This window comes from Telmatherina bonti (genome assembly GCF_933228915.1).
Source record: "Telmatherina bonti genome assembly, chromosome: 23".
Taxonomy (NCBI): domain Eukaryota; kingdom Metazoa; phylum Chordata; class Actinopteri; order Atheriniformes; family Telmatherinidae; genus Telmatherina; species Telmatherina bonti.
This window is the reverse complement of record NC_136632.1, coordinates 25,090,632-25,106,641: the sequence shown is the minus strand read 5'-3', so window position 1 is coordinate 25,106,641 and position 16,010 is coordinate 25,090,632. Positions and strand designations below refer to the sequence as shown.

The 16,010-nt window shown below is 38.4% G+C and overlaps 1 protein-coding gene across 1 annotated transcript in view; it reads left to right on the top strand.

Moving 5' to 3' along the window:
* cpm (carboxypeptidase M) overlaps positions 1–16,010 on the top strand; it is a gene marked incomplete at both ends in the record, with an annotated part of 35,446 nt that overhangs the window by 780 nt on the left and 18,656 nt on the right. The window contains 2 exons of the mRNA XM_079263419.1: positions 7,567–7,746; positions 12,009–12,106. Of these exons, the coding sequence (XP_079119545.1) occupies positions 7,567–7,746; positions 12,009–12,106 (278 nt within the window). The remainder of the gene's footprint in view (positions 1–7,566; positions 7,747–12,008; positions 12,107–16,010) is intronic.

Sequence of the window (16,010 nt, the reverse complement as noted above, 5' to 3'; positions counted from 1 at the left end):
CGTCGCTGTTAACCCTTGCTTAGCGGTGTCAGGGTTAGAAACCATGTCAGCATTTATGTATTATTGACTCCGTACTTCTACAGGTTTTATTTCAAATGTCTGCTGCTATTTGGAGGTTTCACTCTGTTTGTTTCCACCTGTAATATTTGTAAAAAATAAATAAATTTTAAAAAATTATATATATTTAAACTGGTTGTTAAGTCAGTTTACTTTCTCTACAGCTGGCTGAATGAGTTAAAATAACCAAGTTTAATATGTTTACAAAATGTGTTTTAAAAATTGATCTTTTTCTGAAGATCTCTACTGACTGCTCAAAAATATGAGCTCATATTCAACTACATGTGTGCAGATGGTTTATAGTATTATGTTGATCCTGAAATATGTTGGAAAATTAATCTTCATAAGTAAATTATGGTTAAACTTACAGAAATATACTTGGACGAATCTCTCGATTATTTTTTTTGTAAGAATGTTTTATTTCAGCATATTTTTAGAGGCTTATTAAAATACCTAAAAAGATCATAAGGATACATTGCAGCAACCCAAAATCAGCTTATGATAGAATTTCATGTGAGATTTCACCGTGTTTCAGCTAAATAGTCGACTTTATTCTTAGTGACTGTTGGTTTTCTGAAAGGTGGATCAATCATGCAGAATCCACCTCAAACATTGTCTGAAACCTTCCCACTAGAATTATTGTTTAAAGACTGTTCTGATAATTAAACCACACATTTCTCCCTTTTCATCATGATATAGGGAAGTGCAGGAATTTACTTAAGATAGTTAACTGTGTTAAATATGAGTGTAAACACAGTAACTGAGGCACAAACTGAGTTTGTCCAGCTGTAAGGAGATTAAAAATCTATATTTGATATGAAGTGGTTTATTCTTAGAGAAGCTTTCTGTTATTTCTAAAAGTAGTCCTCAGGAATAATTCCCCAGGTTCCTCAAAAGACTTTCCAAAGCTCTTCTTTGGATGTTTCTATGTTTTATTCAGTTTTCTGTCCATATGATCCCACACTGCTTCAGTGATGTGTCGGTCCAGGTTCTGGGGAGGATCCATCGCTCCATCAGACCTGTTTCCACTGATCTTCAGTCCAGTTCTTGTGCCATGGGACTTCTCTCAGCCGTTTCCCACCGTCCTTAAGAATGGCAGGTCCCACACACGGACCAACGTGTAGCGCAGATTCCACTCTTACCGCGAGTATTATTATTAAAATAATCTACCAGATCCACTTCCCGACCATTTATTTTAAAGGTAATCCACTGGTTTACGTGAAACTGGCATCCCGGAGTCATGTGCATGTAAAACAGAGTATTAGGTTGCGGTTTTGATGCATAGTTTAACACGAGGAACCTGCATTATTAGCATATTTTATCCCACTTTGGTTGTTTTTTGCAATTTATTCCTTGAATATTACATAATCTAGAGTTCGGCACAAGAATTGTAAAAAAATAAAAGTAACGGTTAAACTTCATTGTAAATTTTGGTGATTAATTCTCAACATGAAGCTTAAAAAACAGGTTTTCCTTTAACATACAGTCCAGGTGCTACTTCTGCTGGCCTCCCGTGTATGGCCGGATTATCCAGTGGGAATTATGGGCACAGGCTCAGGGGCCCACGCCCACTTGGAGCCCAAATGGGGCCCAAATGGGGCCCACTCTGGGCCCAGATACTTGTGCACTTTTAATCCGGCCCTGCTCCTGTGTGATGTATGACGAGTTGGGGCGAGGAATGACACCAGGCAGCGTTCTGGTAAAAATGGTTTTAGTCGTCTTTCCCTTCCAGAACTTTAATGAAGATTGAGCTGAATATATTCTATTGCTTCTTGTAGCTGAGAAACGGGTCTCAGCAGGTGACTCTGAACAGATAAACATACAGGAAGATAGGTAATATAGCCACTCAGGAAGTGTGTGTTTGAAGCATAGACTGTATATAAAGAGATGGAGCCTCCGTGACGTCGCCCATAGGTTTCTGAAAAGCTGAATTGAAGTTCGGTGGGCGGTTCCTACCATCACCATCTTGGCAGGGGCATGAGTGTCATCTTGTCCGGAAAATATAAATATGGGCAAAGAGGTGGAGCTAAGAGGGGGGCTCTGAGCGTCATGGTGGATGATTGACATCGAGCGAACTCTGAGCTTTCTGTAGCTAAAAGCTAACTGAGCTAACCCGGAGATAACGGGAGCTAACCAGCTAATAGAGGTAAGCAGGCTAAAGCTAAGTCATGTTGTTAACTAGCTAAAAACCGCGGTTGTTCAGAACCAGACTCCTCATCATTGACAGACTTTTTCCCACAACGTTCTACATCGTCTGCAGTTTAGACGACATGCCGTACAGGACAGAAGCCCAACAGAAAATATCCACATGTAGCCTGCTTGACTGACTGTGCATAACCTCGCCATGGAAACGCTTCTGTCTCTGACATCACACGACTACATCCCCTTTCATTGTGATTGCGCAACACTTTCCTGGAGATTTCATCCGTATCCATCCACGATTTTTTCAGTTTTGTTTCTTTTCGTCTTTATGACCCGTATTTCGAACCTGTCTTTCTAATCGATGGGCAAGAATTTCTCCCTCGTAATAAACTCAAAGATGGTGGAAAAATTATGAATACATTGTTTAAAAATCAGCAGAAAAAGCCATGTGAGACGTGTGAACCATGGATGCAACATGCTAGAAATCGCATTAGACAGCAATGATACAAGTTCACACAAAGTTAAAATCTGCTAATGTTATGATGCAGTAATGCTGCCAAAGCAATCTATCAGGAAAACGATATGAGGAAAATATTGTATAGTAGTTCTAAACATGGGCCGCAGGATAAAAGCAGAAAAACATCCGATTCTGCTGAACTATTTATCAATACAGACAGAAAACTACAAAATAATCTGGAAAAGAAATATGAAGGAATTAGAGAGATTTCAGGCATGTTTGTGCTACTCAAAACTTTTTTTTTTATTAGTTATAGAAAGAATATGTAGTTTTCAGTTATGTTTGCTTTATTTATGTGTTATTATTTCTGTCCATTTATTTATGATTACTGTTGGCCTTTTACATGTTCGAAATAAATTCATAATTTAAAAAAAGATATATACGTCAGAAGATGCTATCTATAAAGTCTTTGCTAACCATCACGTCTCTTCATAGACACTGGAAAGCCCAATGATATCTAGCTGCTAGCATCAGCAACTAGCTGCTAGCATTAGCAACACCAACCTCCAGTTTAGTTGCTTAATGCTTTGCATTGACATTTTTAAAGCTTGAAGTACATCAGTGGTATATGATGTAAAGTATTTGCATTTTATAATACTGATTTTGTCATGAAGATGTTACATTCATGGAAAGCACCCCGGAGTCATGGTTTCCAGCGTTCCGGATAGCAAAGTTAGCATTAGCGAGTAGTGGTGTGCTGTTGTTACCTCTGCTAAAAGGGTTTTGCTTTTACCGCCGTTTATCTGTTTGTTTGTGTTCAAGAACACTCAAAAAGTTATGGATAGGTTTTCATGAAATGTTCAGGAGTTGTTGGAAATGTGAAAAGGAAGACGTGACTTAATTTTGGTGGAGATCCGGATCACCGTTTGGATTAAAGAATGTTGTAAAGGATTTTGGTCCTTGTTTACCCACAAAACAAGCTTTTCAAGATGTAAATAATCATTTCAATGCAATTCTACGAAAATTAAGATGTTAAAATATTTTGTTTTCTTTGTTTTCATTTTGAGGCTAATTCTGTACAGCTTGGATATGACTCTATAGCTACGTTTGGATGTTTCAAAATGAATTAGTAGTAAGCTGTTAAGCTTAAATTTGATATTCAACTGGTTCAGGAGTTGTTCTTTTAACTTACTAAAGGACATTATGTTGTGACTGACTGGGAATCGGGGGCGTTCATATGATGCAAATGAAGAGAGTGGGCTAAAACATACTGGAGTCTGTAGAGCTGCATCAACTGGAAGCACAGATGGTGGGCGGGACAGAAATAATCGTGATTAATCGACTAATCAAAAAATTATTTACAGATTAGTCAACTATTAAAGTGTTATGATATGAGATTTTCCATGCTCCAGGTTCCTGTTTTATTTTGTAATTTCCTGTTCAGTTTCCTGTGTCGCCTTTTGTTTCTGTTCATAGTTTTCACCTGGTCTTGTTTCATTCACTACACCTGTTTCTTGTTTGGTTTCACTGTATTTGTTGGCCGTTGTTTCAGTTCTGTTTGCTGGTTGGTTGTGTTAGTTTCCTGGGTTCCTTCTGAGCCGATTAAAACAGTCTTGACCCTGCATCACAGTTTCTCGGCTCTGCGTTTGGGTCCACACCTTCACCGCCACCCTGACTGAAATAATCGTTAGTTGCAACCCTAATGAACACAAAGCTTCAAGAATTGGCAAAGTCAGGTCAATTCAATAAAAAAAACACTTTGTGACCATGAGAGAGTAGTTTTTAGGTTTCCCAGTGGCAGGAAACCTAAAGGAAGACTAGAAAACAACAAGAAACAGGTCAGAAAACTGGAGCAGTTGTGGAATAACAAAATTGAGTCAACAATGAAGAGAAATGCAAATTTAAACAGGAAAACTACATATCAGATTTTTTTTAATAAACAATACAGTACAGTAGTATTCGATAATATTTAATGTATAATAAATTTATTGAATAGAAATAGTGTATTATACACTAAAACCATATATTATAGTGTAATGTAAACAGTCTAATAATAGTAAAGGTGGGTTTTTTGGTGTCTCTTCTGGTTCAGTAACAAAATATTGCCTGTTAAACTTCAGATTAATTTTCTGTCTTACGAGAGCCGTTAGATCAGGGGTGCCCAAGTCCGGTCCTGGAGATCTACCATCCTGCTGTTTTTAGGTGCAACCTTCTCCAACACACCTGAATCAGAAAAGTGTCTCGTTAGCAGGTCTCTGCAGAGCTGGATGACATGCAGAAGAGGAATTCAGATATTTTACTCAGCTGTGCTGGACAGGGGTTGCATCTAAAGGTTGCAGGATGGTAGATCTCCAGGACTGGACTTGGACACCCCTGCGTTAGATGGTTATGAAGTATTTCTTACAGTATGAACTGATCAACATATTAAATCCTGAAACTGTCTGTCTGAACATGGAGAGCTGAGCTGAGTGTGTAGAAACGTGCATCGTTATTAAAAACATCTGCAGACTGTTGGCTTCCTGAAGGCATCCAGAGGAAAAACTCCCTCAGCTTCTCCACATGTCTGTCATATGTTTTTGACGTGTTTAAATTCCTGAGCTGAGACGCCAACAGTCGAGACAAACGTGCGTCTCAGGACGGATCAAAATGTGCAGAATCTGAAGACACAAGGTACACTGATGCCTTGATGGACTCGACAGGTCCGACAGGTTTTTAATTTCAGACTTTTCTGCACGTGCAGCTGTCAGCACGCTGATCCGACCTCTGGGGGTTTTTTACTGTTTCTTGCTGCTGTCAGAACAACAGAGAACAGTTTAGTAATGTTGAGGAGAAAATGACTGGAAGCAGTAAAATGTGCGGTGATCTTAACAAGAATTTCCTGGGTAGCATAACATGACTGATAATTAAATCTGTCTGAACCAACTTTTGGTTTCATTTTTAACTCAAATGTGAAGTATTTCGATTTCTATACTTTTTCTGAAGCGTTAGCCAAAACGTCTTTTTTCACGCAGCTCCTTTTAAATACATTAAAACCAGATTAGACGATGAATACAATAAATGTTAAATGAAAGCAAAATATCAAAAATAGGAGAATTTACTGGAAATTAGGGCTTGGTGATATGGCCGAAAAAATAAAATCTCTTTTTTTTCCCCTTTCTGTAAAGAAAGAAAATGGTAATAAATTACAAACATCAAAAATTATTCTTTTTCAAAAATGCTTTTATCACAGTCAGCCTATGAGTTTACCTGAATTTAAAATTGCGCTGCGTGCTCATTTTGCACTAACCGCAATTAGGAAACGTGATGCTAATGTGCTAAACATTGTTCAATGGAAACACCCGCAAATCACAACTTTTGTTGGTCGTAATGTATAAATATCATTTTTATTTAGCAAAAAATGTAATGGAAACGCAGAGGGGGTGCTTGTTGTACATTGCGAGCTGCCATGCTGTTGTGTTTTTGCATTTCTGTGGGAAACCAGCGGGAGTGCGCTAACGTGGCTATAAGGTACAGAAGCCCAAACGGCGCTGGCAGGGTGAAAAAAAACAACTTGATTTTCATAAAAATAAATCGTCATAAACAGCAAATTCGAATTAATCGATTAAATTGATTAATCGTCCAGCCCTACTGGAAATGTGAATGTAAATCAAATATTACTGCTTATATCATCAGAAACAGTAGTGTGTAACTGTGAGGGGTAAGTTCCGCTGAAATTTGACCCTTCTGGTGATCTGCAGATGTTTTCGAGGCGTTAATATCCCATCCAGGTCTACAATCCAGTCACATGAATGTTGACTTTATTCAGAAAGTCTTTATGATTAATCCACATTGATTGATCTTAATCGGACTAAGCAGTTAGGATAATGAATGAATCTTAGATGGAAAAATGAAGCAATGACGGATTTCTGAAGACACCTTTATTTTGGTCCTGAATGCTAACCCCAATGCTAACAAAAAAAAAAAAAAAAACACAGGAAAAAAAAACGAAAAAAAAAAACATGTCTATTAAAAAAACAAAAAACACAACAACAAAAGAGAAAGCAAGTAATAACTAATTTAAAATGCAAAATAAATTGATAAACATGACATAAACACAGCAACCAGCTGATTGGACGACGGTGCCAGCTGCTGGTACCTTAATGTCGTTATGTTTTACATGTTGTGTTTTTAATTTAATGAAAAAAATGTTGCTCTGCACACAAGAAATGGTTTCTGATGTGTTTTTTACTCACAAATGAAAAAAAAAAAAAAGGAGTGGAGTTTCGGGGTGGAACCTTCCAGGTCCAGTTCTGGTTCTGGTACCTTGCTTTATCATGTTGAGGATTTGCGTGATTTAGAAATTTTTCCACTGGTGTTTTTAGTTTATCATGTTTAATTTTTCACTTTTGCTACGTTTTATTAACTGGGTTTTTTTTTGGGTTTTTTTTGTTTGTAATTGAATTTTTAAATTTGTCGTGTTTTTCAATCTGTAATTGTGGTTTTTTTTTTATTTGACATTGTGGTTTGCACTTCCGTGCCCCCATAATGTTGACCTGGAAATGATGACAAAGTCACTTCCTGTCAGACTTTCCACCAGTCAGAGAGCAGCAATCGATTAATGTGCAATCAGGAGAAGCCAAAGATCAACAAGTTGGCAGAAAAGCAGAAAATTATTGATCCTAGTGATGAAGTGATGAGTAAAGCCAATGTGATGTTTGTGAAGCACAGTGGCGACAGAAAGCGGCTGAGTTGGTTCTTCTGGTTCTTGCAGCCTTGAGAACAAGAACAAAGTTCTGGCTTGTCATAGAGGACGTAACAAGTTTAGCAGCCATCTTCATTTCTATGAGGGACACAACAAACCGGGTTTTTCTTGTAGCAGATTAAACTGTGTACATGTTGCCTGAAGCGTAAACTTGGTTTCCCTCCTGCAGCTCATTCTACAGAGATGCCACCAGCCCTCCTCCTCTTCCTCCCCCTTCTCTTCTTCGCCTCCACCTGGACACTGGAGTTTCGTTACCACAACAACCGTGAGATTGAGCAGTACCTCCTCCAGGTCAACGCATCCAATCCCGACATTACACACCTGTACAGCATTGGCAAGTCAGTCAGAGGTAGGGACCCACATGCTGCCTGTACATTGATGGCTTTAAGAAGATTTTGCAGATGAGATTTCTCAAAGTGAGACACTGACAGATGTTACAACATGAGGCATATCGCCATTCAGGTTTCTTGAATTTCTTATAGTCTGCCGCTGACCACAAGTTGGCGTCAGTTTACCAACTGCAGGGAAAATTTAACAAAACGCTTCAGTATTGCGAGAATTTGGTGCGTGTGGTGCAGTGAGTTTATGCTGATGGGGTACAAGATAAACATACAAAGCCAAAGACAACAGTCAGCAAAACACCCGTCTCGCAAGCAAATCTACCATGGATACGAATAGTTATTTAAGATTAAGCATCCAGTATCCAGTAAGATCCATCAATCAAATCTGCAACAGAATGAATTTAGTTTTCTCAGAAGGATTTTTTTTCTCATTTAGTTATTTTAATAGATTCATTTAAAATATAACAGATGTGTGAAATATAACAAAATAAAAATTATTTCTTTTATTTATTGTTAAGAAAAATTTAAAAAATTTAAATAATTGAAAAAGGTTAAAATTTGAATTTCAAATAAAAAATTGTTGAATTTTAAAATTTCAAATCAAATAATATTTTTTATATTATACAACTTTTACAAAAGAGTATCATAGAGTGCTTTACAAAGTAAGGCACCAAGTATAAATTTAAAAGCATCTCACCACCCCATCCTGTTCTGCACCAACAGAAACGCAAACCTCTGCTGGTTTTCTAACCTCTAAACCTGAATATTAATATTAATGTAAAAAATTAATTTAAAAAAAAAAAAATTAATACTAATGTCTGGTGTTGCAAGTTTAGATCAAACCAGTTCAGGCTTTAATTTTATTTCTTTATATTTTGTCTATTTATTCTCTTTTATTTGCTAATTTATTTTTTTAATTTTTTATTAAACTTTATACACTTATAATTAATTTATTTCATATTATACTTCATTTTGTCCCAGTTTTTTTCCTGTTATTTATTCCAGATTTTTTAAGTAAAAGCGTAACAGGGTTCAAATACTGTAAAAATTTGTAAATGCAAATAAATGCGTGGCTTACTGCTGTTATGAGGAAACCAGATGTGAGGATGTTATTCTAGCCATGACCACAGAGGGCGCCAACACAGAAACCCCATCATGTCTTCAAACGAATATGGCTCTAGCATTGTCGTGGAATTTATCCGATGAGAAATAAATCAATAAATCAGCTGTTTTCTGTTCAATTTATTGACCATGTACAGATGTTGCGAGCGAGAGGTCTCGAGAGCTCTGGCCCTGCTCAGGGTGTTACAGCAATCTTTAGGCATACACAAATAACCTTTGCCTGGCAGCACTAGTCAAAACAACTGCTAGCTTGAAAATAACAACAGTCAAAGCTGAAACAGGCCTTGAACAGAACATTTGGTTTTATGCATCAATCTACTAAAGCAAGCTTACTGAACTACTCTAACTATGCAGAACATGTATCTTGTACTACAGAAAAGAAACTTAATAAAGGAGTAAAATATTAAAACCACACTATACGCATAAATTCCACCACAAGCATGTAACTGGATTAGCACTGCTACGTAGCATCATGCTAACATCAGGTTGACAGCCTTGCCTAACATTCTTAGTTGTACCTGAACACGGTCAAGATCGTTTAACGTGCATCTAAATTTCAATATTTTAAGTTCTTTGGACTTTCTTAAGGTCTGTTGTTTTATAAACTGGCAGATTTACACAAAAAAAAGCTGTTTTATAATCTGTATTTTCATTCATTATATATTTTTCTTGTTAAATATTTAAAGAAATGAAGGATGAGAATTTTATAAAAGTTCACATTTCTCACAGCTTGTTCTTGTCAGTGAATGTCAGTTTGTCATCAAGAGCAACTTCACACACACACACACAGACACACACACAGAGGATAGTGTTTAACTGATGAAGCATCATGTGTCAGTCACTATGGCAACCGGGACACTGGCTGTAAGTCTGTCTGTGTGATCATGTAACCCCGCTGAAGGCGGTGGTTCATTTAATCTGGGACGACTTAATCCGGCTAATCACACACACACATACACACACAGCTAATCGGAGGTAATCCAGGACGCCAGCTGGCTCGCGTCCAGCATGTGTGTGTTTTGGTTGTCATCCTTCCTGCCTGCAGTGAGGAAATTTTTCCTTCATGTTGCTGTGATGACTTGTTCACACTTTGCTGTGATTCATTGCTCTGTGTGTGTGTGTGTGTGTGTGTGTGTGTGTGTGTGTGTGTGTGTGTTGGGCTTGCAGCGGCATGCAGAGCTTCATTCATTCAGGCTTTTGCAGCTTTCAGAATAGTTCCTGTTCCGCGCTGACGTGGAAATTTTTCTTTTTCACTGAAACCAGCTGCCTCGCTGGAGCAGCTGCAACTTGAAAGCTGCGAAACCAAAAAGGATGAAAAAGACACTTCGGTGCCTTGAAGATCATTGCGTCCATGATTAATATTTGGTATTGACCTTAATTTCACATGAAGAAACTAGAAGTTCTCAGACCGCAGACGCCCATCGAGCCATTGCAGTGTGTTCTCCCAGTGACAGTGGGCATTCGTTTTAGCCTCAGAGGCTCTATCACCCCATGTTACATCCAAGCTGATGCGGGGGTGCCAAAAACTTCAGTTCCCCCTTCGTCCAGGGGCTCCAAAAGGGTGTCAATCACACCCTCTCACAGAAAAATTAAACATCTTTACAACCTGGTACAAAAATCATTTTTGGTTTAATAGGTCAGGTTTAGCTTCATGACAACTGTTGGGGGGGGTGAAATTTTTATAACTCACTAATTTGGATGTTATTTCATCTTAAAATTCTGCATCTGATTGACAGGTAGCCGACATCCGACTGCAAGCTGCATTTTCATTACCTCTCAAATTGTGCAAAAACTCAATTTCACAATAAAAAAAAACTTGTAATTGGAACACCTACATTTAAAAAAAAAAACAACTCGAGTATCCCTAAAAACCTTTTACTCTCATTTGTTTCAGGTCATTGATCATTTTCAGTCAGTCTTTTTCTTAACCATTTAGTCCAATTAAGGGTCATGGGGAAACTGGAGCCTATCCCAGCAATCACTGGGCAAAAGGCAGAGTACACCCTGGACAGGTTGGTAGTCCATCACAGGACCAACACAGAGAGACAAACAACTATTTACACTCACTCTAAGGGACAATTTAGAGTAACCACTGAACCTAACATCCATGTTTTTGGATGGTGGGAGGAAGCCGGAATACTCGGAGAGAATCCATGCATACACAGGGAGAACATGCAAACTCCACAGAGAAAGGCCCCTGTTCAAGCCAAGGCTTGAACCAGCAACCTTCTTGAGGCTACAATGCTAATCACTACACCACCATGCAGCCATCTTTTAAAGTTATTTTTTCATGAATTACTTTTTAAATTAATCTTTATTTTCATTTTATTATTTTAATTTTAATTTTAATTTGATTAGTTTTATTTTTATAACCATTTTTATTTCATTATTTTACATTTTTATCTTTAAATAATTTTGTATTTTTGTCTTTTATTAATATTTTTAACATATTTTATTTTTAATTCAATTTTTTACTATTTAATTTTTTGTTTGTTCAATTATATTTTTGGTTTTGTTCATTTTACTAATTTTATAAAGATGTTCAAACATAGCTGCCGTGGTTCCCAATGTTGGCGGAACTTTTTCAGATAAAGCCTCCTTCAGAGCACACCCAGAGGTAAAAGCTTGCATTGTTCGGGCTGGAAATATTTGGTGAGATGTTGTCACAAAAACAGACTAAATTACACAGATGATCATCACAGCCTTCGTCTGAATAAGAGCTAAAAGTCCAGACGTAAAACATTACCTTTTTTTCTATGTTGGTTGTTTGATCAACAATCACAAATTTTGCATCCATCACTGATTGATGGATGCAAAATTTGCTTTTGTAAGATCATTGCTGATGTCTTTTTTCCTTGGTACTGCATTTGATTTAGGTTTAGTTTGTGTTAACTTATGATGTTGTGGAATATGCTGTTCTCAGGTTTGATTTATTTAGTTACACCTGAGGGCGACCAGATCATGTTTCAGATCTTTTTCTAGTGACTGTACGCTTTGTGCGTGCCTGCCAAATACAACTGCCTATACAATACACTCATTTCACACATAGTTTGTACCCTGACAGCAGAAACAGAGTTTTTACAGCATGAATACTGAGACAAACAGAAAAAACTTACAAAAAGCTCCGTTTGCTTTCTCCGTTCCTCAGGTCAGCAGCTGTGGGTGTTAGCTCTGGGTGCTAGCCCTCACCGTCACACTGTCGGCATCCCGGAGTTCAAATATGTGGGGAACATGCATGGAAATGAGGTGAGAACACACACACACAGAATAACTCCTCACTATGAACAGGAAGCAGGACTAAATGGAGACTAAAAGGATCCACAAAAGCCTTTCAGAGTTGGACACACTCCACACACTCTTTTGTTTGCAGACGACAGGCTGTGAGGTGGCCTGCATTGTTCCCAGATGAAAGCAGACAGTATGCTGAGTCAACATTTAAATGTTATAAACTAGATTTGAGGATATAAGTTCAATGAAAACAGCAGCAGGAAGACCTCAATGAGACAAAAGAACTACACTGACGGCATTCATCCAGCAGCTGTGGACTGTTAAATAAAGTTTATCACAACTGTTGTTTCCAGGCTCAAGATAGTTTCTCATGGTATAACTTGGGTTTCGGTCATGTGACTTCAGCAGACTTTTCTGGTGAACAAACCAAGATGGTGTTGTCGGATTATTGAAAATGTAGATGAAAGTTCATGATATGAAAGTTTATGAAATCCGTTATGGATGGATGGGTGGATGGATAGATCAATGGATGGGTGAATGGATGGATGATTGGTTGGATAGATCAATGGATGGGTGGATGGATCAATGGATGGATGGATTGGTTGGATAGATCAATGGGTGGGTGGGTGGATGAATGGACAGGTGGATGGGCGGGTGAATGGATGGACGGGTGGATGGATGGATGGATGAATGGACGGGTGGGTGGATGGATGGATGGATGGATGGGTAGGTGGGTGGATGGATGGGTAGGTGGGTGGATGGATGGATCGATGGATGGATAGATAAATGGATGTTATTCTATTGGTAAGACATTACAACTACATCTTGGTGGCAGTAGTCAGTCTACATCAAAAGCAGATAGTTTGCTAGTACATATATAAATAAAAGATCGTGATTTTTATTAATTAATTAATTAATATTGATTAATCTTAAAAGCATGAACACTCATGACATGTACATTGTATATTACAATATATCCAGTCAGTCAGTGTCTGCAATAATGTTAAAACTTGTTAATCAATGAGGAACAAGAAACTTAAGGGCCACAAGAACAAGAAAAAATTTTGCTTTGGTCTGGTCAACTCATACTCCATGAACGCTTCATCCGTTACTGGGAGAGGGGGGGGTCTGTGTTTTATTTCCTGGACCCCAACATGAAGAAAGTTCTGCTTGACTGATGTAGTAAGAAAAAACCACAGGATGTCCTCAGTCGTGTCTGCAAGAACAAAATTATGTAATTTAGCTTCTTTTTGCACAACAACAAGAATAAAGTTCTTGCTTCTTGCAGCGAATGTGACAGGCTTTGATCTCAAAATGGCACATATAAGAGCATCAACATGACAGCGCTCCGAACCAGTCCATCCACTTTCAGAGTGGATTCTTCAGCAGCGTGTCCATGGCACGAAGAAAAAGCCTGTTTGAGTGTTCAGTGAGTCCTCATTGTGACACAGTCGGTACACAACCTCGAGTTGAGTGGGATGGTGGAGGAAGTGGTAGAGCCAATCTTGACATGCAGGGGTCCATTTGTTTTTAAGTGCCTGATCCACAGACACAGGGGTACTCCCATCCCCAGTGTCCCCAGTTTCTCCACCAGCTTGTTTGGGTTGATGGAGTTCAAATCTGAGCTGACATCTGTTTACTTTATTGGGAGTGTGGTGGGGGGTTGATGTGGTCTGGGATTAGTCTCTCAAAGCATTTCATCATCACTGGTATCAGAGTAACTGCACGGTAACTACTCAGGGCTCATACTGCAGGAGTCTTTGGTGCTGAGACAGTGGGAATTATTTTGAAGCAGGTGGGAACCAGGAAGAGTTGAAAGGACATGTTAAAGGTTCCATTGATTTCCCCCTGTTGGCCAACAAATCCCCTCCCTCTGGTCTGGACCAAATGCCTACCTGATGTTGATTTTTCCCAGGACCCTCTAGACCTTATTGGAGTGACTGCTTGCCCTCTAAGGTCACTGACAGTGGTGTTGTGATGGCATGGTCATTTCTGGAGTTGTTGTCAAACCAGTTAAATAATGTGTTGATTATACATGATCCAGAAAAGATTTAAGCTTTTGAATAGAAGCTTCAGACCAGGTTCCACATGACACAACTTTGTGGGTGTGGATGGGCGACAACAGTCTGGAGTATGACTCTTTATGACTAATCTTGTATTATTTCTTCTTCTGGATGTATGCATTGTTGTGTTTTATTGCGATGTTGCTTCATGTGTTTGGTCTAACAATCCATGACCACCTATTTTACTCCATCGTGGCCAAGATTCTTCGTAGGAGTCTGGTCTATGTCGTCTTTATCAGAAAGGTCTGAACTGCAAGAGGTCTGGTCCAGAACACCATGTTTTCTACTGTAAAGCCATGGCTTTGTAATGGATGCAGTGGGTGGTTTAGCATCGTCATGCTGAAATAAACAGAAGTGAACTGGAAATCTGCATTTGTTTATTTAAAATTTGCATGTATCTTTGAGCATTTCCTTTCCCATACATTAGAGATGCTGATTGATAATTGGAAGACATTTAATTTAATAAAAGAAAAAAAATCCAACATCTTTCATCAGGCTTCGCAGAAAGATATTTCTGCATTAAAATAACCAGTGGAGTTCCCCAAGGCTACACATCGGAGACACTGCTGTTTAACATTTGCATGCTCCCACTTGCTCAAATTATGAAAAAACAATTTATTATGTACCATAGTTAGATTATAATCCCATCCAAACACTGATAAGATGCACTGAGCCAAGGGAAGATTCAATGTGCCAGAGCTTACTTCACCTAAATGAAGACAAAAATGAAAAAATAGGTTTTGGAACCAAGGAAGACAACAAATTAACTTAGTATTAAGCATTTTTTGTCAGAAAATCTGTGAAGTAAAAATAAATAACAAAGATATGTAAATGTATGCTGGCTGCAAATATTCTGTGGAAACTCTTAAAGCCACACCTTTTCAAATTTCATTAGTGAAGCGCCTCCGAATGACATCCTGTCTCTTTTCTGAGCGCTCTATAATCAGTAAAAGTTAGCCTGATGTTGACTCATCTTTTATCTTACTTTGTCTCTGTGATGAAGCAGCCATAGTGTGCGTTGAAAACAACCAATGTGTTGATATGTAGTTGCTGGCATGTTGATAGGGTGCCATAAAGCTGTAAAATGGAATAACAGCATTTAAATAAACTGCAGGTGTAAATTTAGTCTTTGCTGAACATGCAGATGAAATTCAACGACTTTATTTCGATTACTTTCCAGAGTACTGATTTATTTTTGTAATGCTCTCCTCAGTTACTTTTTGGGAGAAGTGACTATGTCTTTATATTAATTTAAGTAATATGCACTCAAAGTTGTCTAGTCTCTCAACCTTGAGCCGTTGCGATTCAAATATGTGCATAAAAAATGTCACTGTCATGAAAATGAACAAGAAGCACGTGTTTTTAAGGTCAGGACGTTACATAGTGCTACTTTAATGACCCTTGACTGGCATCTGGTTGCCATGGCTACAATGCACGGCTGATCACGCTGGATGTGTGAATCAATGGAAATGTCCTTAAAGGGTTAAAGGGACAAGTCATGCCTGGAGACACACACACAGGCAGCAAACAGAATCACCAGACTGTGTCGTCCAGAAGAAACTTCCAGAAAAAGACTTTTTCTCTCAGTCCACACACACACACACACACACACACACACACACACATTACAGCAGTAATGCTTAACTGGAAAGTTGAAAGGGCGTCACAGCCTCAGTTCCCCAGACAAAACTCTGTGCAGCTGAAGTTGATTTCCTGTGAGGCAGACCAGCTTCGTCGTCTCATTGACACTAAGAGGATGGAGAAACTTGAGCTTAGTTTCTGTGCCGACAACAGCTGATGAGGCAGCAAGAAGCCACAGCTTAGTTAAACTGTTTCTACCTTCTTTATCGTCTGGGTTT